Source organism: Macaca thibetana, chromosome 7 (assembly GCF_024542745.1).
Source record: "Macaca thibetana thibetana isolate TM-01 chromosome 7, ASM2454274v1, whole genome shotgun sequence".
In the NCBI taxonomy this organism is placed as follows: Eukaryota; Metazoa; Chordata; class Mammalia; order Primates; family Cercopithecidae; genus Macaca; species Macaca thibetana.
Genome location: NC_065584.1, coordinates 3,406,144 through 3,427,946, shown reverse-complemented (window position 1 = coordinate 3,427,946; position 21,803 = coordinate 3,406,144). Strand labels below are relative to the sequence as shown.

Sequence of the window (21,803 nt, the reverse complement as noted above, 5' to 3'; positions counted from 1 at the left end):
ATCACACTGGAAGAAAGCATTTGAGACTGGACTGTTTCGGATTACTTGGTTCCAGTGTGTGCCTCTATCTGATAAGGGGGGATGAGAAGCACTTGAATTTCCTTCATGTCATATCATAAACGCTCGGTCATTGCCAGCTTTTATCCTTATCCTGGTTATTGTTATACCACAGCTGTTAATCCTGAAGAAATAAATAGCTCATAAGGAAAGGGCACAGATGACTTGAGATTACAATTGGAGGTCTTTGATGAGCACCAAAAGGAGCTGGTGCTCATGCTGGAGATGAGAGAGCCAGCTGAGATACACTTGATACCTATGGAAGGGACAGTAAAAGGAAGTCATTAGTTTTTTATAGCTACTGAGAATCATTTGATTGGCACCTGTGCTCTTGCTGGCTGTCAGGTTTGACTAAGCTCTTTGCTTGGCTTCCTCTCTCACCCCTCTGCCCCTTTGTGGTTTTCTTCCCTCAGCTGTGCACAGTGGGAAGGGTTCTATAGGACTCTCCCTCAGACATTCAGCAGCTCTGCCTGCATCGCTCGAGCACTGGGAACCTAGTCTGGGGGCCCAAAATTACCTAGTGTGTATATCTTAAAAGCTACATAATAGCTAGCTTTACTTAGCACTTGAGAGACTGTGTGTTGGGTACTTTTTATTCTTCGCTGAGCCTCACTCCACCCTTTGAGTTGGGGATTTCTCATGCCATTCTCATTTCATGATGTGGCAGTTGGGTCTCAGGGCAACTCCATAACCTGCCTAAGGAGACATATGGATTCAGGGAGTGAAGAGACAGGATCTAACTGGATGCCTTCACTTACGTGCCTTCTGTCACGGAGCCCTGTGCAGAGCTGGGCTGGCACAGGAGTTGCCCTGGTCCAGAGGAAAGTATGGAGTGCTCTGCAGAAACCCAGCACGGTGCCTTGAGAGTTTATACATTAAAGGTCAATGCCAGTTTGATCATGTGCTATTTGGTCCTTCCACTGTGGTGATGGGGAAATATACACTCCTCTCGTTAGACATTTTCCTTTAAAGTTTACATTCCCATTATTCCTTATGTAGAAATATGTTTTAAAAAGAAGTGTTTAGTAAGCTTGATTATTTTAAGGGAAAACAGAAGTAAACAAATCTTAATTTGCTTTATTAGACTTACACCATTTTAACAGGGGTAGAATTAGCCTTTATTTAACATATTTATTATAGAACTTAGAATTTAAAAGTCATTAAATGCACTGATATGTAGAGTTTATATATTATGGTTAAAGATAGCAAACTGTTTTTAGAAACTAAAACAGTGTACATCAGTTTTGAGCTTGTGACTGTTGAAACTGTTTTGTTAGCTCTAGTAATCTGCTCTGATTTTGTATTATATTTTACAGTTGAAGCACATTCCTCCCTATGGATTTCTTTACTATAAACAACTACAGTCTCTCTTTAGACAGTGTGGTCAAGTCAAATCTATTGTATTTGATGGTGCAAAGTAAGTATATTTTTGTGATCAACTGCAATTATGAAAGAAGCATAAAGATTCAAATGTTTGCAGATGCTGATTCTTAAAACTGAGTGCCCATGGAAATGGGTCTTCCTATGGGCTGCTGCAACTGGCTTTCAAAATGTAGCTTTGGTTTATCTTATGGTCAGAAGCAATTTATCTTCTCTTTCTGCTAAGTAACCTCCTAAAGGACTAGGCTGCTGGTTAGTGGTCAAGCGTGGTCACTCCAAGAAGGCTCAGTAACTCAGTGTGATGCTAAGGCGGATTCTCCTAAAGTGATCTTCTCTTTCACGCACTTGTCCTCAGATTTTCTCAGTGAGTCATTGGTAAGAGTTATTTTGTGGGCCATGAAGATGCTCCAGAATAGAGTGTATCTGCTTATAGTTGCCTAAAGCAGATATGTTTTGAATATTTTTGGAAGGCAAACATTGTAAAAACTCAATTTGGCTCTACTTACTGCATGTAAGGAGCAAATGATGTGTTTTGGAGTATCACTCAGTTTTTATTTCTAACAGGAAATGTTTATGTACCAAAAGCCTAAAGTATGATTTTTAATTTTTAAAGTTAGAAATTTTTTCCAGTGTTCTATGAATGTTGATAAATTTTTATTTAACTTGACAAAGCTTTGTAAATAAGAACAAACACTTTTTCTTTAATGTCCAATTCACTCAAGTTGAACATTAAGTCCATTTTCAATTTGGGGTAATTCCCTCCAGCATTTTAAGTTCCATTTCTATGATTAATATATTGATTTTCTTTGTAGGCCTGTAAATGCCTCATGAGGCAAACGTACAACTCCCTAACAAGCAAAACCTTCCTAAGTGCTTTTAACAACTTAGAGAATTAATGAATTAAACTTGTAGTGTCTGAACTTTTCTTAAATATTCTGATGTAAATTATAGTAAGATAGTAAGTCACATATATAAAGTAGCTTACTTAAAGCTGGAATCACACAGCTGAACTAATTCCTGAATATTGTGCGTCCGCTTACCTGGGTGAGGTTCCAGTTCTGCGTGAATGTTCCTTTGACCGATTTGAGGGTCAGAAGTCTTGGCTCCCATGAGAGTGCAGCATTTTTGTTCACTCATCTTTATGACTGGATTGAGATCTGTGTTTGTTTCCTGTTCTTCTTGCCTGGGACTTTTTGTTTTGTTTTGTTTTGTTTTATTATTTTTATTTATTTATTTTTGAGACGGAGTCTCGCTCTGTCATCAGGCTGGAGTGCAGTGGCAAAATCTTGGCTCACTGCAACCTCTGCCTCCCATTGCCTGGGACCTTTTTTTATAGGTGTTTATAGCTTTTACATTCCTCACATTTCCAGCTCTCTAGTCGTAATACAAATGTCATGCCAGTTTTTTTGGGGAAGTAACAGTATTCTTTCTGGTTATACCAGTACCATTTCTTGGGATTCAAGTATTTAAAGGCAAAGGAAGATATAGTGATTAAAAGAATAAGAACTGTATTTCTTTTGGCATAGAGCAGGGGTGACTTTGTGTAGACTCTGTGAGGTGCCAAGGGTGCGTGGGCAGATGGGCACAGGTGGTACCTGGGCATATCATGTTCTCCCATAAGAAGCTTTCAACTTCGTGGTAGGAGTGGAGAGTCAAATTAGTTTCACAGACATTTGCCTGCTGTGAGAAGTCATGGGAGAGGCCCAGAAGGTTAGAAGAAGACGTTCTATTTGAGGCCCAATATCAGAGCAGTAACATTAATTTGAGACTTCCTTGGGTGGACGTTGGAGGGTTGTGAGGCCTCGGGCTGGTGCAGTGTCCACTGCAGAGGTGGTGCCCGCAGGGTCAGGGTAGTTTTCCAGCAGGAGGCAGGCATGAGCTGGATCTTGATGGTGGAAAGCCAAGACTGTGCACACGTAGCTGGCAGCCATTTGGGCGGAGCTGCTCCGTGTCAGATGGAGTCTGTTGTGAGGAGGTCAGATGCTGACTTTGGGACAGGCTTTTGGCAGATCGATGAGTGCGAACGTGACTAGGTGGGCACTTGGAGACGTCTGAGTGTTCTGTCCAGAGCCATGTTTCATGGAACTTACTCAGGGATAAGCGGAGGTCAAGACAAGAGAAGAGGCCGGCCTGGAGTCTTCGCAGTAGTCCAAAGCGGAGGTACTGAGATATGGAGGCAGTATGGTGGTGGTTGACATGAAAAGGAGCCAACAGATGGGAAGGAGAATGGCTTGGATTTGGCTGGTCATTGCATGTGGAGGGCAAAGAAGAGAGAGGAGCCCAAGAGCATCTGGCTTTCTAGCCTGGAAGCTGGGGAGGATGGAGCTTTGAGGAGCAGATGCTGAGGTCTGGAGTTTAAAATTACTTCTACGGAGTCTTAGGAGAGACTCTGAAGAAGGGAGATAAAGCAGAAGTGCATGAATCAGGTGTGAAAGGAAAATGCATGCATGTATGAGTGAAGAGGATGGGGCCTGAAGGAGGGCAGAGGAGGGCGGAGTGAATCAGGGTCCATTCATGTACCTACTCCACACACCTCCCTTGCTGGGCATCTTTCCAAACTGCTCAAGGTGTACATTTCCAGGAGAGAGCTCACTACAGGATGATTTTTATAGTAGAGGAAGGGGCCCAGGTCTGTTTATGTGGCTCTGTGATGATGTGGGAACCCAGGGGCATTAGAACGTGCATACATAGCAAGGTAAACTTGATGCTGTCTTCTTTCTGCCTGGCACGTCCAGCAGGCACCTTTTGCTCCATGCCTGCTGCTCATGCCCCAGAGAGGGGGCTGGAATGGGACACTGAAATATAGGCTGAGGTAAGGGAGGGCATTTATCAACATTACTTGGTGTTTTATTCTGTTCTCGCAGTGCTATAAAGAAATACCTGAAACTGGGTAATTTATAAAGAAAAGAGTTTTAATTGGCTCATGGTTCTGCAGGCTGTGTAGGCTGCTGCTTCTGGGGAGGCCTCAGGAAACTTACAATCATGGTGAAATGTGAAGGGGAAGCTGGCACGTCTTCCATGGCTGGAGCGAAAGGAAGAGAGCAAAAGGGAGGGTGGTGCACACTTTTAAACAACCAGATCTTGTGAGAACTCACTAGCACAAGAGCAGCAAGGGGGAAATTGCACCCATGATCCGGTCACCTCCAACCAGGCCCCTCCTCCAATATTGGGGATTAGAGTTCAACATGAGATTTGGGCAGGGACACAGATCTAAACCATGTCACTTGGCAATAAATTTAACGGTTTCGGCCCAGGCGCTGTGACTCACGCCTGTAATCCCAACACTTCGGGAGGCCGAGATGGGCAGATCGTGAGGTCAGGAGATCGAAACCATCCTGGCCAACATGGTGAAATCCCATCTCTACTAAAAATACAAAAATTAGCCAGGCATGGTGGCATACACCTGTAGTCCCAGCTACTCAGGAGGCTGAAGCAGGGGAATCTCTTGAATCTGGGAGGCGGAGGTTACAGTGAGCTGAGATGACACCCCTGCACTGGCGACAGAGCGAGACTCCATCTCAAAAAAAAAAATTAAAGAAAAAATGATTTCATGGTTTTTTTGAAGGGGAATTACAAAGATCACTGTGTTACACATTTGTGTGGTTTTCTATGTCTGTTTTATTTTATGGTAAGAAAGACATTCTATTGTAATCATGAAAATTATTTTGCAATTATGAAAGTAATTATGAAGTAAGATTTGTTTTTGCCCCAAATTCCATGTGACTTTAGTCTTTATTCTGCATTATATTATACGAGGATGATACTTGGTTTTGGTTTAATGACATGTCATTATAACTTTTATTTCTCTTAAATTAACAATTTTCCATTGGAGAAATTAATACATGTTATTAATTATAGATTGAAGAGTTACTGGCATTTTGAGGAGAGATGTGACAGAATTTCTCTCTAATCTTGAGAGAAATGAATATGCAGTTTTTAATCAGATGCCTGATAAATTTATTTTTAAATTTACATTTGTGGAACAGAGCCTTTGTGGAATTCTCACGAAATCCAACAGAGAGATTTAAAACCCTTCCTGCCGTGTATATGGCAATTAAGATGTCTCAACTAAAAGTTTCACTTGAACTCAACGTTCATTCTGCAGAGGAAATTGAAGGGAAGGTGCAAGGCATGAATGTCTCAAAGCTCAGGAACACAAGGTATTTTCAGGAGGGAGGTGGCAGACATGCTCTACCTGCTTTCACATATTCAGATACTGTTTTTAAATGACTATTGATCTGACCTTGCTTCAGCTTATGTTAAAAGCACTGGCTGGCCGGGCACGGTGGCTCAAGCCTGTAATCCCAGCACTTTGGGAGGCCGAGACGGGCGGATCACGAGGTCAGGAGATCGAGACCATCCTGGCTAACACAGTGAAACCCCGTCTCTACTAAAAAATACAAAAAAATAGCCGGGTGAGGTGGCGGGCGCCTGTAGTCCCAGCTACTCGGGAGGCTGAGGCAGGAGAATGGCGTAAACCCGGGAGGCGGAGCTTGCTGTGAGCTGAGATGCGGCCACTGCACTCCAGCCTGGGCGACAGAGCGAGACTCCATCTCAAAAAAAAAAAAAAAAAAAGCACTGGCTTGGCTGGGTGTGGTGGCTCACCTCTAACCCCAGCACTTTGGGAGGCCGAGGCAGGTGGATCACTTGAGGCCAGGAGTTTGGGACCAGCCTTGCCAACATGGTGAAACCCTGTTTGTACTGAAAATACAAAAATTAGCTGGGCTTGGTGGCACACGCCTGTAATCCCACCTACTCGGTAGGCTGAGGCAGGAGAATTGCTCGAACCCGGGAGGTGGAGGTTACAGTCAGCCGAGATCACACCACTGCACTCCAGCCAGGGTGACAGAACAATATACTGTCTTAAAACAAATAAATAAATAAGTAAATAAATAAACAAACAAACAAGCACCGGCTTTGTGGTCGAGTGGACCTGCCGTTGTATCCTGGTTGCGTCATCTCCTCACTCTGTGCACTTGGGCACATTACCTAACCTCTCTGAACCTGAGGGTTTTTTTCTGTTTAATAGAAATGATACCGGTCGGGCGAGATGGCTCATGCCTGTAATCCTTGTACTTTGGGAGGCCAAGGCGGGAGGATCACTTGAGGTCAGGAGTTCAAAACCAGCCTGGCCAACATAGTGAAACCCCATCTCTATTAAAAATACAAAAAAATTAGCCAGGCATGGTGGCGGGCACCTGTAATTCCAGCTACGTGGGAGGCTGAGGCAGGAGAATCACTTAAACCCGGGAGGCAGAGGTTGCAGTGAGCTGAGATCACGCCACTGCACTCCTCCCAGGGCAACAGAGCGAGACTCAGTCTCAAAACAAACAAAAAAAAGAAATGATACCTATGGTACAAGGCTGTTGAGAGGATTGAGTGATACCATTTATGTAATTTTTAGTTAAATAGTAGGGATTAAATCTAATGTTAATTTCCTTTCTTCCTGGATAGGATTATGCATTTTGTTTTGCAAATTCTCTTTTTAAGTATTGTGGAATATTCTTTGTCTTCAACACAGCAATCAGTGGGACATAATGGAGATGCAGCTAGGAGCACCTAGTTGCTTACCAGAGTAAGCTGCCCTTCGTTGCCAAATAGCATTTTTGACTCCCACCCAGAGAGTGGTTCAGGGATAGAGCTGTCTGTAGGGCTGGTCAGCCCAGGGCAGGGGCACTTGCTGCATGCAGCTGGCATCACCCTGGTGGATCTTCTCTTGGACCAAACTGAGTCACCCATGGTATTTGTGACAGACTGCTTGCCTTTTGGCCATATCCCCATAGTCACATATGTGGGAAGTCTCATTTATTATTTCTTAATTGTAGAGTTTTCAGTTTTGGGAGGAATTTAACAGGAATCTGAGGAGTTGGTGGAGGAAGGGAAATCTGTTCCATCTGGTTTCACCCAGTGTGTGACTTTTGGTTTCTGAGAGTTTGGGCGTGTAGTGGGTTCAGTCCTTCATGTAGAGAAGACCTGTCCTGCTCTAGTGAGGTCAGACTCCGCTTACTTTTGTCATTAACGCCGGGGAGTCACTCATTGAAAATGGGTCTGGAGATCAGGAAAAGAGTTGGATCAAGATCTTTCTTATAATTCTTTCTCTTCGCTTTAGAATAAAGTGTTAGGAAAGGAAATTTTTATTTTCTATCAAATTTGTCTTTTGTATTCAGAAGTTTAGCATTTACTATCTTATTGCCTTTAAGGGAAAATGATATTTTGGGGGTTTATTGGAAAATCATATGTGTGTGTTTTCTAACATAGCATTGAGCCAAGCATGGATTCTTATAGTTTTCTAAAGGTCAAGGTGCACATTTGAAAACACAAGTTAGGAAACACTGTAGGTCTGAGATTTAGAATTTATCTCAGACCTTGAAAGTCTAAATGTAATAATTTATCCATTTATCTTGATAATACCTTGAAAGTAGATATTCTCTGACAGTCTTGGCCTTCACAATTATATACTACCTGGAAGGTATATAATTATATACTATATATAATTATATGTATAGTATATATAATTGTATATAATATATAGTATATAATTATATATTACAATTATATACTACCTGGTATGCAACAATTATATACCTGGTAGTATATAATTGTTGGGGTGTGTACCCCTTCCAGAGCCCTTCAAAAAGCCAGCAGAAATTCATGTTTGAGATGAAATCAAATTTGTCATCTCTGGCTTAGGTATTTTATTGAAATGTTCTTTTCTTATAGAAATATTAGAATAGTTCAAGTGATAATTTCACTTATGTAAATGTGTTTTCTTTGTAAAACTTGATTTTTATTTTATTAAAAATTCGTATTATTTAGGGTGAATGTGGACTTCCAGAAGCAGACGGTAGATCCTATGCAAGTCTCATTTAACACATCAGACAGGTCCCAGACAGTTACAGATCTCCTTCTAACTATTGATGTCACAGAGGTAAGGATGAAGTAATTGAGCTTTTCCTCCTTCTTAAACTAAAATCATGTTGTATATAGGAAGTTTACACACACACACCCCAACACACACACACGCACATACACAGAGAGAGAGAGAGAGAGAGAACTCATGCACCTTGGTAATCTTGTTAATGGGGGTGAGCTTGAATTATCACTGTACTTGTTAAATTGAAATATGGCTAAAATGGAAATTGAAACATACTTATTCTAGAATCAAAGTTAATTATTAAAATATCAAGTACATTTAAAATGCTGCAATAAATCAGAAGTGACAAGATACATGTTAGAGGTAAAAAAAGTGTGTATATTTTTGAGACAAAGTATTGCTGTGTTGCCCAGGCTGGAGTGCAGTGGCACAATCTCCATTCACTGCAACCTCTGCCTTCTGGGTTCAAGCGATTCCTCTGCCTCAGCCTCCTGAGTAGCTGGGATTACAGGTGTGTGCCACCATGCCCGGGTAATTTTTGTGCTTTTAGTAGAGATGGGGTTTCACCACATTGGCCAGGCTGGTCTCGAACTCCTGTCCTCAAGTGATCTGCCTGCCTCTGTTCCCAAAGTGCTGGGATTACAGATGTGAGCCACTGTGCCCGGCTGAAATGATTACGTGACCTCAGAACCTTTATTTATGTAAGAATGAGTCTTGTACTGCCAAGAAAAGGATATATTCCACACATTTCCTTACCTTAGTTCACCAGGGGACCCCCCTCTTTTTGTCTCATAAACACCTGTCAAAAACCTGTAGAATACTTATGTTCCGAGGATTATGCTGGTGAGATGTGCAGCACAGGGTGTCAGCCCTGTGATTCAAGCTCATTTTCCTCCTTACGAAAGTCCTTTCTAGATTTCATCTCTGCTGCTCCTCTTCCTTTTTAGGTGGTTGAAGTGGGACACTTTTGGGGATATAGGATTGATGAAAAAAACTCAGAGATTCTGAAAAAGCTTACTGCTGAAATCAACCAACTGACGTTGATGCCCTTACCCACTCACCCACATCCAGACTTGGTCTGTCTGGCACCTTTTGCTGATTTTGGTAAACAACGCTACTTTAGAGCTCAAGTCCTTTATGTTTCTGGAAATTCTGCTGAGGTAGGTTTTTCTATAATAAGTCACTGGTAGGGAAATGAGACTGACACACAGCAGTTTATCAAATATCTTTTATAATTATAGGTGGAAATTGAATTTAAAATAATTGCAGTTAGCAAAGTAGTCTGTTTCCCTCATTGATATGTGGATTTAGGCTCAGGTCACTAATAATTCTGTAGTTATAGGATTAGAGCAGACTGCTGCATTGCTGTGGCTCAGGTGTGGCATTGTTTTTGACCCTGTGTTAAAGTGTGTACTTGCTTTATTTTCTAGGTATTCTTTGTAGATTATGGCAATAGGTCTCATGTAGATCTACATCTTTTGATGGAGATTCCCTGTCAATTTCTTGAACTTCCCTTCCAGGTAAGATAGAGAAGACTCTCGGGAATGAATGCTGAATGCTAGACAGGATTCCTGGGTCATGTGGTGGCCTGCCTCGGCTTACAGCTAGGGGAGTCAAGGCCCAGGACAGGGAAGGGACTTGTTTTGCCACAATAGCCAAATTTGGTTTCTGCTCTTCCAAAAATATATGAAAGGTTTCAGAGTTAGCAAAAAAGTTGTTTTAATCCAGTAGTATCTTCTAATACTGTTTCTGAGTTTTCTGATTATGTTGAAATCAGACAGACTTTTTAGGTAGGCTGGAGACATAGTCACACATGCCCTTTACCATCAGTGTGAAGACAATCTAAAAATTATTCTAAATGTTTCTTATTGTTGTTAGAAAGCATAACCAAGTTTCTTTAGGAAATTCTGACTACCCCAACATCAATTTTATTGGGACTTTTACGAGAATACCATTGAAGATACATGAATGAGGTCTGTTTTCAGTGGTATTTGGGATGAGTGTTTTGCTTATTTGTAAAGCTGTTTGAGCTGTGCCCTTCCGTCCTTGTAGGCTTTGGAATTTAAGATTTGCAAAATGAGACCATCGGCAAAGTCTCTTGTTTGTGGCGAGCACTGGAGTGACGGGGCCAGCCAGTGGTTCGCCTCTCTGGTGAGCGGCTGCACCCTCCTTGTGAAGGTCTTCTCTGTGGTGCACAGCGTCCTGCACGTGGACGTGTACCAGTACTCGGGGGTCCAGGATGCCATCAACATAAGAGATGTCCTCATCCAGCAGGGCTATGCTGAGCTCACGGAGGAGTCCTACGAGTCCAAGGTGTGTGCTCTCACCCTTGCTGGAGCATACATTTGTGTGAGAGAGAACGGGGCGGGCTTTCCTTCTCTGTGGACCCTGAGATAGGTGGAGGCAGACAGTGTGCCTTTTCACCATTTGGTGTGCTGTACTTGTGTTAAGACTGGCGGCGCCAATTTAAATGTCTTCTAGATTTCTCTGAGACTAAATTATGGTGACTGGGTATTGTTTTTGTTGGTGGGTATTGTATTTGTTGGTCTCCTATTTACCTTTTTTATTTTTTAAAATTATTTATTTATTTATTTAATATATTTTTTAGTAGAGACAGGGTCTCCCTGTGTTGCCCAGGTTGGTCTCAAACTCCTGGGCTTAAAGGATCCTCCTGCCTCAGCCTCCCAGAGTACTAGGATTACAGGTGTGAGCCACTGCACCCTGCCTCCTATTCAGCTTTTTATCTTCTTAAGATAGATTTGAAAATGTTCTATATGTGGGGAGTTTTAAAAATGGATTCCAAGACTTACCTCCCTAATGGAAGGAGTTAATAACATATTTCAGGTATTTCAAGCATTTCAAAACTTCTTTCAACTATTTTTTCTTTTTTTCTTTTTTTTTTTTTGAGACGGAGTCTCAACTATTTTTTCAAAATCAGTGTTAGAGTTATTTTTCATGATCTGAAGGTTTGAGAGGCCACTTTTTTTCCCTTTTTTAGTTGCCACATAATCATTGTACATATTTATAGGATATAGAGTCGTATTTTGTATGTGTATATAATGTGTAATGATCAAGTGAGGGTAATTAGCAAATCTGTCACCTCAGACATTTATTATTTCTTCGTGTTGTAAACATTCAAGAACTTTCTTCCAGCGTTTTGAAAATATACCTTATAGTTAACCATAGTCACCCCACAGTGCTGCAGAACACAAGACCCTGTTCCTCCAGTCTAGCTGTAATTTTAACCAACTTCTCTCTATTCTCCCCTTCCCTGTATTACCCAGCCTCTATTACCCACAATCCTACTCTCTACTTCCGTTAGTTCAATGTTTTTTTTTTTTTTTTAGCTTTTACACATAAGTGAGGACATGTCATATTTAGCTTTCTGTGCCTGGCTTATTTTACTTAACATACCATCCTCCAGGCTCGTCCATGTTGCCAAGAATGACAGGATTTTTTCTTTTTGTAGCTGAATGGTATTTTATTTTGTATATACCGCATTTTCAGTATCCATTGATCTGTTGATGGACACCTAGCTTGGTTCTGTATCTTGACTATTGTGACCAGTGCTGCAGTCATCATGGGGTACAGGTATCTCTGATGTACTGATTTCCTTTCCTTTGGATAAATACCCAGTAGTGGGACTGCCAGATTGTATGTTCATACTGTTTTTAGTTTTTCTGAATAACCTTCACACTGTTTTCAATAAAGACTGTATTAATTTACCTTCCCACCAACAGTGTGTAAGGGTTCCCTTTTCTCAGCATTCTTACCAGCATTTGCTTTTTGTCTTTTTGATAATAGCTGTTCTAACTGGGTTGAGATGCTATCTCTCATGATGGTTTTGATTTGAATTTCCCTGATAATTAGTGATGTTGATCATTTTTCATATATTTGTTGGTTATTTGTATGTCTTCTTTTGAGAAATGTCTGTTCAGATCCTTTGCCCACTTTTTAATTGAACTGTTTGCTTTTTTGCTGTTTGAGTCCCTTGTATATTCTGGATGTTATTCCTTTGTCAGATGAGTAGTTTGCAAGTATTTTCTCCCATTCTATAGGTTGTCTCTTAATTTTGTTGATTGTTTCCTTCACTGTGCAGAAGGTTTTTAGTGTACTATAGTTCCATTTGTCTATTTTTGTTGCCTCTGCTTTTGAAGTCTTGGCCCTAAAATCTTTGCCTACATCAGTGTACTAAAGTATTTCTCCTTGTTTTCTTCTAGTAGTTTTTATGGCTTTAGGTCTTACATTTAAGTCTTTAACTCATTTTGAGTTGATTTTTGTATATGGCAAGAGATAGAGGCTTAGTTTTATTCTTCTGCATTTAGATGTCCAGTTTTCCCAGCACCATTTATCGAAGAGTATCCTTTCCCCAGTGAATGTTCTTGGAGCCTTTGTTGAAAATCAGTTGTCTGTAAATGCGTGGCTTTATTTCTGGGTTCTCTATTCTGTTCTATTGGTCATCTGTGTGTCTGTTTTTATGCCACTATAGTGCTGTTTTGGTTACCATAGCTTTGTAGTGTATTTCCAAGTCAGGCACTGTGATGTCTCCTGCTTTGTTCTTTTTGCTCAGGATTGCTTTGGCTTTTGGGGTCTTTTGTGGTTCCATATGAACTTTAGGATTGTTTTTTTCTGTTTCTGTGAAGAATGTCATTGGTATATTGATTGGAATTGCATTGAATCTGTAGCTTGCTTTGGATAGTATGGTCATTTTAACAATATAAATTCTTCCAATTCATAAACATGGGATGTCTTACCATTTTTTTGTGTCCTCTTCAATTGCTTTAATTGATATTTTGTAGTTTTCATTATAGAGATCATTCACCTCCTTGGTTAAATATATTCCTAGGTATTTTATTTTATTTTTGTAGGTATTGTAAATGAGATTGCTTTCTTGATGTCTTTTTTAGCTGGTTATTGGTGTTTAGAAATGCTACTGATTTTTGTGTACTGATTTCTGTATCCTGCAACTTTTCTGAATTCGTTTATCAGCTCTAAAAGTTTTTTGGTGGAGTCTTTAGGTTTTTCTACATATAAGATCATGTTATCTGCAAAGAGGGACATTTTGACTTGCTCTTTTCCAGTTTGGATGCCCTTTCTTTCTTCCTCTTGCCTAATTTCTCTTGCTAGGACTTCCAGTACTGTGTTGAATGTAAATGATAAAAGTGGGCATCCTTGTGTTGTTCTTGTTCTCAGAGGAAAAGATGGCAGCTTTCCCCTCCTCAGTATGATGTTTGCTGTGGGTTTGTCATGTATGGCCTTTCTTGCGTTGAGATATGTTCCTTCTATACCTAATTTGCTGAGAATTTTTTATCTTGAAGTAATATTGAATTTTATCAAGTGCTTTTTCTGCATCTATTGAGATGATCAGAGAGGCCACTTTTGAAGCTGATGTTGAAGGTCTTTTATTTTACTTCTGTTATTTCTGCTGAGGATGAAGAATACTGGGTATCAGGAAAGGACAGTCTAGCAAAATGTTAGCCAGAGTGCTGGCTAAATTCTGTATTTAATTTATATAAAAACACTTCAGGGAATTATGTTAGTATTTCCAGTATAAAACCAAAATTTTATGTATAAAAAAGTCCTGTAAAAATGTTTCTTGGGAACAATAGTAAGAGAAGAAAAAAGAAAATTAAAAAAACTGTAGGCCGGGTGCAGTGGCTCACGCCTGTAATCCCAGCATTTTGGGAGGCCCAGGCAGGCAGATCATCTGAGGTCAGGAGTTTGAGACCAGCCTGACCAACATGGTGAAATCCCGTCTCTACTAAAAATACAAAAATTAGCCGGGTGTGGTGGTGGCCACCTGTAATCTTAGCCACTCAGGACGCTGAGGCAGGAGAATTGCTTGAACCCGGGAGGCAGAGGTTGTAGTGAGCTGAGATCGCGCCATTGCATTCCAGCCTGGGCGACAAGAGTGAGACTATGTCTCAAAAAAAAAAAAAAAAAAAAAAAACCAAAAAACTGTAAAAAATGTTTATTTCTCTTAAATTCTCTAATGGCTAAAATGTCACAAAGGCTGTCTGATTTCTTTTTTGTTTGGAGAAATAAAGTTGTAAATCCCGTCTTATTTCTTTTGTTTAAATCTTAAAATGAACTTCATAAAATTATTTCCCTATACTTTAATTAATGACATAGAAATCAGAGTAAGACTGTGCCTATGAAATATTTTGATTAGTTTGGAAGAAAGTGCTTGTAATGTATTCTTTTAACCAAACAAACTTTTCTCGTTTGTTCAGCAAAGCCATGAAGTTCTCAAGGGCCTCTTTTCCAAGTCAGTAGAAAATGTGACAGACGGCTGTGCGCCCTTTCCCATGAAAGACGACGAGAAATATCTCATCCGGATTTTGTTAGAGAGCTTTTCTTCCAATAAACTGGGTACTCCAAACTGTAAGGTGATTGTAGGAGTTTTAAAATGTAATTTAAAAGCTTAGTATCATTCTACATTTATATGCTAGGAGTTGTAGTCATTAGTCATGGTGGTTTTTTCTTTTCTGGCTTTTAATGCTATTACTTTTCTCACAATGAATCCTCTTATAATAAGAAAAAACCCTGGGGTTTAGTGTTTAGTGGGGTTTAGAGGAAGCTTTGAGTAGTTTTTTTTTTTTTTTTTTTTTTTAACCCTCCTGATGTGCTTTTTTGTCAGACTAAAGGAAGCAGAGCGTGTGGGTTCAGAGAACTGGTGCCAGCCTTGGACTCCCTGGCTGGCTGTTAGAGCCAGCGCTGCCTGCCTGCTTGGAGAGGAGGGCTGGCCAGGGTGTCTCCTTGTTCAGAGACTCCACTTGTGTTTCCCCAGCCTCTGGCTGTGTGGTCTCAGGTCTACCTATGCAACTGAGTTGGTCTGCTGCAATTCAAATAATAGTATTTTCACTAAATTATTTGTCAGTGATTCTTTTTTGTTGTTCAAAGGCTTTCTTAAACATATATATCAAGGAATGTTAGTGAAGTCGTTGAGGAGAATGAGTTACATCCCAGAAAAATACGTTCTTTAAGGCACTTTTTCCTAACTGAATCGTAAAGACATTATGAATGAGATTTCTTTTTTTTTTCTTTAAAGGATGAGCTGACTTTTGAGTTTTAAAAATTCATGTTAAGTGTTATCTTGCTTATTGGTAACACTTCCTATAATTTGTGCATGCAGGCAGTACTTCATGGGCCTTTTAACCCTTATGAACTAAAGTGCCATAGTTTGACCAGAATATCCAAATTCAGGTATGATTAAGTTTTCCATGAATTTTTTTTCTCTGCTTTTGTATTTACAGACCTTATCAGAAAATAATGTATCTTTATATCTAAACTGTTGGAATGTGTTATCTTTTTTTTTTGGAGACAGAGTCTTACGCTGTCGCTCAGGCTGGAGTGCAGTGGTGCAATCTCGGCTCACTACAACCTCTGCCTCCTGGATTCAAGCAATTCTCCTGCTTCGGCCTCCTGAGTAGCTGGGATTACAGGTGCACGCCACCATGCCCAGCTAATTTTTGTATTTTTAGTAGAGACAGGGTTTCACCATGTTGGTCAGGCTGGTCTCAAACTCCTGACCTTGTGATCCACCCGCCTCGGCCTCCCAAAGTGCTGGGATTACAGGCATGAGCCACCACACCTGGCCGGAATGTATTATCTTTTCTAACTTCTCATTTCTCTCCCTTCTTTTCTAACTTCTCATTTCTCTCCCAGTTCCTGATTTGAGGTATTCTGTCTCTCTCACATGAAAGCCATTCTATATAAGACATTTTTGAGTATCTTTTATCAGAGACTACATTTTTTTCTGTTCTTGTTACAATTGTTATTCAGCAAAGCTGTGAGAGCCAACTGTATGCCAGGAGCAGTGTGTGGTTTGAGGCAAACAGCAGTGAACAAGAAACAGTTGTTTGTCTTCATGAAAATTATGGATCCAGTTGGTGGGCAGGGGGTATAGAAGAAGCTGGTAACTACAATATAGGGTGATAGGGCTCTTGATAAGGGCACAGAACATGAAAGCATCTAGGGGGCTCAACCACCCTTGAAAGACCATGGAGTTTTCCAGAGAAATCTGAGGCCTGGCAGATACAGAGGCATCAGCCAAGGTGCAGGTGTTGGAGGAAGAGAGGGGAGGTGGGATGAGGGTGGCTCCACGGGCAAGTGCATAGGCCTGAGTTTGAGAGTTTGCACGTGTGAGTAACTCGAGTGAGTTTAGTAAGATTGGAGAATTGGTTGGGAGGAAGGGAGGTGCCAAGCTTGTGGTAGACGAGGGCAACCTGTGTAGACTTCATCCTGAAAGGGTTGGTGAACCTTACTATGTGCATTTTAAAATGATGCCTTGTCTTCTCAAAATGTCCTGTTTTGTCTTCTCAAAATGTCCTCCGGGGAGCACATTGGAAATGCAGATGCCCAGGTCCCCTTGGGCCTTCCAGATGAGCCTGCATTTCCACAAGGCCTCTGGGGACCTGCCTGCGCTTATAGTCTCAGGAGCCCCTGTGTGAAGCCAGCATTGGATTTCAGAGTAGAAAGATCCTTAGGCAGGATTGTGCTTCTGAGGCTGGTCCCTGCTGTAACCCAGGGTGGGAATATGGGAGACTGAGTCCAAGGCAGGAGATACAGAAACAGCTTCACCAGCGCTTTCAGAGTGGAAGCAGCAGGATGGAGCCACATTAGAGTAAGTGATGAAGGGAAGAGGAAGAATTAAGGGTGTCCTTGCTGGAGCTGCGGCAGGCTTCTGCTGAGAGGTGACGGAGGAACTGTGGGGTGGACCTCTGCCAGGATGCAGGTGATGGCCCTTATGGGTTGGCAGTGCAGGGCAGAGGGTCTCGAGTGGAGGTGGAGGTTTGGGCATCCACAGCGTGTGCGTGGTTCCTAAGCCAAGGAGTGGTCGGGATCAGCCACGAGGAAGTGAAGAGAGAAGAGGGCCGGGGACCAGCTTGAGGACTGCTGTGTGAAGAGGTGGTCTAGTAAAAGGAGATGTGCAGGAGAGTAGGGAGTTAAATATTTCTTCCTGTCTATCACTGCAGTTGCCCGTTTGTATTTTTGAAATGGGTTGCTTGTGGGTTGGCATAGCACATTGCCTGGTTGGTGGATCAGTCACCCCATCTCCTGGTGCTCCTGCCTTTTAGGTGTGTGTGGATTGAGAAGGAGAGCATCAACTCTGTCATTATCAGTGACGCCCCTGAAGACCTTCACCAGAGAATGCTGGTTGCAGCTTCCCTGTCCATCAATGCGACTGGTAATTTAAGGCTTCTGTTTGTTCCTTGTCCTCTCTTTTTTTCTTTTCCTTGACTTCAGCTACTAGGAACAATTTATCCTCTAATTGGTGAACAAGTGTACACTTATGTGCTTTTTTTTTTGAGATGGAGTCTCACTCTGTCACCCAGGCTGGAGTGGCAGTGGCCGATCTCAGCTCACTGCAGGCTCCGCCTCCTAGGTTCACACCATTCTCCTGCCTCAGCCTCCCAAGTAGCTGGGACTACAGGCGCCCACCACCATGCCTGGCTAATGTTTTGTATTTTTGGTAGAGACAGGGTTTCACCATGTTAGCCAGGATGGTCTTGATCTCCTGACCTTGTGATCCACGCGCCTTGGCCTCCCAAAGTGCTGGGATTACAGGCGTGAGCCACCACGCCGGGCTTATGGGCTACTCTTTTAGCCCATTTTCTGACTGCTTTGGCTGCTGCGAGTTTACGCGGTGGAGCGTTCTCACGTTTCCTTTTGTACAAGGATGTGGGAAGTATTAATAATTGACTCCTGGATCTTTCTTTCCTTCCACCCTGCTTGACTGCAGAGTAGAAGACATCCAAGCTCTTGGCCCTATCCCCAAGCGGGGTAAAAGGTTAAGCATCATAGTGGAGTGTCTCTCTGTAGGGTACTGTGGGAACAGAGAACAGGGAGTGTGGTGTTACTATTGGGGTGGGCCTGTGGGGAGTGGACAGACTCAGCAGAGGAGGGGATGCCTGCAGATGAGTAGGAGCGGGCCAGGAGGGGAGTTAATGCCCAATGTTGATTTAGCATGACTTGAACAGGATCTACGATGCTGCTGAGAGAAACCTCTCTGATGCCTCATATCCCTGGCCTCCCGGCTCTCCTCAGCATGTTATTTGCACCGGTGATGGAGTTAAGGTACGGGCATCCCTCTTGTCTGTAGGCTTTGTAAAATAAGAACCTGACAGGGAAAAAATGGGTGCCTCTCCTTGCTCCTTTTGGAAAGAAAGCCTTTACAGAAGCTAGCCACCACATGGCTCGCTGCTTGGGGTGAAGCCTGTGTTGTTATTGATTTATTTATGCTTGGGCTGATTTTGAAAGAAGCTCAGAAAACTTGTAAAGGTACACACAGTGTCACGTAGGAGCTTGAGGCAAAAGTGGGGCAAACTAGATTAAAAATGGAGCTAGGAATCAGGCTCAAAATGGGATATCATGGTGGTGGACACCCCATTGTTAATGGGTGGTAAATGTGATTCCACGTTTTCTGGTGACCAGTTTTCAACAAGTACATGTCAGTCCCTCTTCCTTTGATAACCATGACATCAGAAGGCAGATTGCCCAGCAGATTGTAGCTCTTGTTAGTGCCACGATTAAGCCAGGATTTCTCCCAGAGACTTTGATAGAGAGGAGTGTGTGATGCTATGAGCAGAGCTCTTAAAGTCACCCTCACAGTGGGGGCTGCTGCTTTGTAAGGTTTTGTTTGCACTTTAGGGATTGACAGAGCATTCTCTGTTGGGAAAGCACTAACCTAGGTTTTAGTGGAGCAGTGGGTGGGGGTGGCTAGAAAAGGAGTAATATTTGGGCTTTAGGAAGTCACATTCTGCTGGGCAGGATGGAAATGGCCATGACGAGACTGCAGTAGAGGCCTGGTAGCACTTCAAGAGTTGGGGCCATGGAAAGTTACCCTTTTCTTCTTTTCTAGTCAGTTGATGAGCATGGAGGGGTGGTCTGTAGACCTAGCGGGCTGAGTTCAGTCAAGGCAGGTGAAGGCGCCCCACCATTTACTCAGTCCTTTTTGCCATTACACCTGTGCAGAATCTGACAGTGCAATCTCCGAATGTGTAGTGATTTTTTTTAGTTGTAAGAATATTTTTTTATTTAAAATATGTGCTACTTAGAAAAAGCTGAATGTGAAAAATGAACACATTTTAAAATTTATAGATTTAAACTTAAATATTTAGTATACTTATTTTAAATTTATATGTATTTACATATTTTCATTTAAGATTCTTGTTATACTGTATTCTTTTCTCACAAATATCAGGTTTTTCATATGATATCTTTGTAAATATCCATTTTGATAATTGCATCATATATCACTGAATGGGCATATGATGGCTTACCAAAATACTGCCCTATTTTATTTATACATGCACTTGTTTCTGAGCAGCTCTTGTTCTGAAAGAATTGAATATGCCTTTAATTGTTGAAATTTGGCCTAATTTTGCAATGATGGTGCAATAAATATCTCTGTAAGTTCAGATATCTTGGAGCCCTCGTTGGGGAGACAAATGTGTAGGAACCGCACGTGGCAGTGGGATTATCTCATGAGCAATAGCACGCTGTGCACATGCAGGCCCGAGACTTGGCTAGTGCGGAAGCAGGTCCCTTCCTCTCGTGGCACTTTGGATGCCCTGCTTGCCTTTTTAACTAGACAAAGCTCCTGCCTCACCTTTTTTCAACACCAGCTTTTGAAGATTTGAATAATATAATGTGTTATTTTAAAACTCCAGAGTGCAGGTGTTTAGGTTGTAGACATTCAAGAAATACTGACATACTTGGTATTTAAAACACCATCTTTCTAGAAAAAGCACAAACTTAATAGGAAAAGGTTATGTATATAACAATACACAGTGCTTTGCTGGTGGTTATATTCATTTTGTTGAATTAACTGAAATGTGCCAGATTTGGGATGGTTTATGTGACAATGTGCGTAAGACTAGTTGTCTTTGAATCCACAGGCTTACCTAGGTGATTATCAGAAAGATAGCAGAGGGGCCTGGCGTATTTTCCTCCAAACTCTGCGTGCCTCTGAGTAGTTGTATAAGCTTGGTGGTGGTGGTGGTGTTGATTTTGTTTTCGTTTTTTGAGACAGGGTCTTACTCTGTCTCTCAGGTTGGAGTTTTTTTTTAATTTGTTGAGTAACAACTGTTTTTGAGAAACTTTGAAAGATGAGAGCTGTTTGATTTGAGATGAGCATTCTCCTTTCCTTTCGCTTTAAGTATGCAGTCCTCTGCAGCGAGCAGGAGGGGGGTCTTCAGTACAGACCAGGCCCAGGGGTCCCGTCACTGTGTCTGAGGTGTGTTCCAGAGGGGAGCTGACCTCCAAAGCCCACAGCTCCCGAGAGCCACTGCTGGGCCATGCACCCGTGCCCACTTGCTTCCTTTTCTGAGCCACCTCTCTAATGCGCACCCGCATGGGATTCGTCTCCTGTTGGGGTGGCATCTGGCTGCTGCACGAGAGGCTGTCCTGGCCCCACTTGTTAAACTCAAAGCCTGCAGTCTCTGGGTAAAGTCTGTTCTACCTCCACATGTGTCACTGTCCTGTCACAACTGATTGAACTTCACGACTAAGTGATAATTTTTTGCCACCTCTAACATACCCTTTGTACAACAGTGGCAGGAAAGGAAGATAAACAGAAAATTTTATCTTGATTTTCAATTTAAAAAGGGAAAGGAGATATGTGTTACCCCCCATTCATAAGCAGAGACATCTAAGTGGAGGCCACTGTCCCCTTCCTTGCCAACTGGCTGTGGACTGACCTAGCTGCCATTTGTCTCCCCTCCTTTGTTCTTTCTGCCATGTGACCTTTGCTTGTAGCTGACCCTCAGTAACTCAGGGTGACTGAGCCTTGGTGCCAGATTTCCTCTTACTTTCATCATGGAGCTGATCCACCACACATTTGTCCCTGGAGTGCATCACTCCTCTTGCTGCCCCTGTCCTCGAGGTGTTTTCCCTGAACAGTTGGAGTAGTTGATGGTGTCAGCCTGGATTCAGTGGCATCATCATTGTGTACCTTGTGGAGGCCGCCTCCCTGGGTGAGCAGCAGGCTCCATGGTAGCAGAGCCTGGCACCTCCAGGATGGGAGCAGACATCTGAGAACATGCTCTTATTGGTGTAGTGACAAGAACACTGTACTTACCTCCTTCCCTTGGTTCCTGGAGCCAGATTTTGCTACTCGGGAGACTGCCAAATGCTGGCCATGATTTAGAGGGTAAGTCATGTGTTGAGGGCAGTGTTGTAACCCTAGGAAGTGGTCAGAGGAGGGTGGTGATAAAACTGGGATACAAAACTTTGTAAGTGTGCACCATTGTTTTAGGATGAGAAGGTGAACAGACTTTTTTTTTAGGCTTTTTCTAAGTGCTAGACTTGTTTCACAAGTCATAAATATGTGCATAGCCTTTCTCCAGAAATCTCCCTAATAAGAATTTAACCCATGGAAGGAATTTAAAGGTAAAGGGAAAAAAATCCCCATTAATGATAAAATATTCTTTTCATTATCTTATCTACCACATTAGAAACTTAATAAAGTATTAATAAAAATTAAGTA

General features: G+C 42.0%; 2 protein-coding genes across 46 annotated transcripts in view; one reads left to right on the top strand and one right to left on the bottom strand.

Moving 5' to 3' along the window:
• ATP5MJ (ATP synthase membrane subunit j) overlaps positions 1 to 21,803 on the bottom strand; it is an 819,915-nt gene that overhangs the window by 112,027 nt on the left and 686,085 nt on the right. Inside the window, exon 1 of one of the 44 annotated variants that reach the window (XM_050798510.1) lies at positions 20,943 to 20,946. The exons of the other annotated variants lie outside the window; for them this stretch is intronic. The gene's annotated coding sequence lies outside the window, so the exon portion shown is untranslated. Of the gene's footprint in view, positions 1 to 20,942; positions 20,947 to 21,803 lie in introns of those variants that run through there. 44 annotated transcript variants of the gene reach the window in all.
• The window catches only part of TDRD9 (tudor domain containing 9), a 127,485-nt gene that overhangs the window by 93,313 nt on the left and 12,369 nt on the right, over positions 1 to 21,803 (top strand). For both annotated transcript variants that reach the window (XM_050798360.1, XM_050798361.1), the window contains 10 exons: positions 1,374 to 1,474; positions 5,424 to 5,597; positions 8,254 to 8,365; positions 9,259 to 9,471; positions 9,742 to 9,831; positions 10,364 to 10,624; positions 14,545 to 14,700; positions 15,447 to 15,517; positions 17,392 to 17,501; positions 18,295 to 18,391. In XM_050798360.1, the coding sequence (XP_050654317.1) occupies positions 1,374 to 1,474; positions 5,424 to 5,597; positions 8,254 to 8,365; positions 9,259 to 9,471; positions 9,742 to 9,831; positions 10,364 to 10,624; positions 14,545 to 14,700; positions 15,447 to 15,517; positions 17,392 to 17,501; positions 18,295 to 18,391 (1,385 nt within the window). The remainder of the gene's footprint in view (positions 1 to 1,373; positions 1,475 to 5,423; positions 5,598 to 8,253; positions 8,366 to 9,258; positions 9,472 to 9,741; positions 9,832 to 10,363; positions 10,625 to 14,544; positions 14,701 to 15,446; positions 15,518 to 17,391; positions 17,502 to 18,294; positions 18,392 to 21,803) is intronic.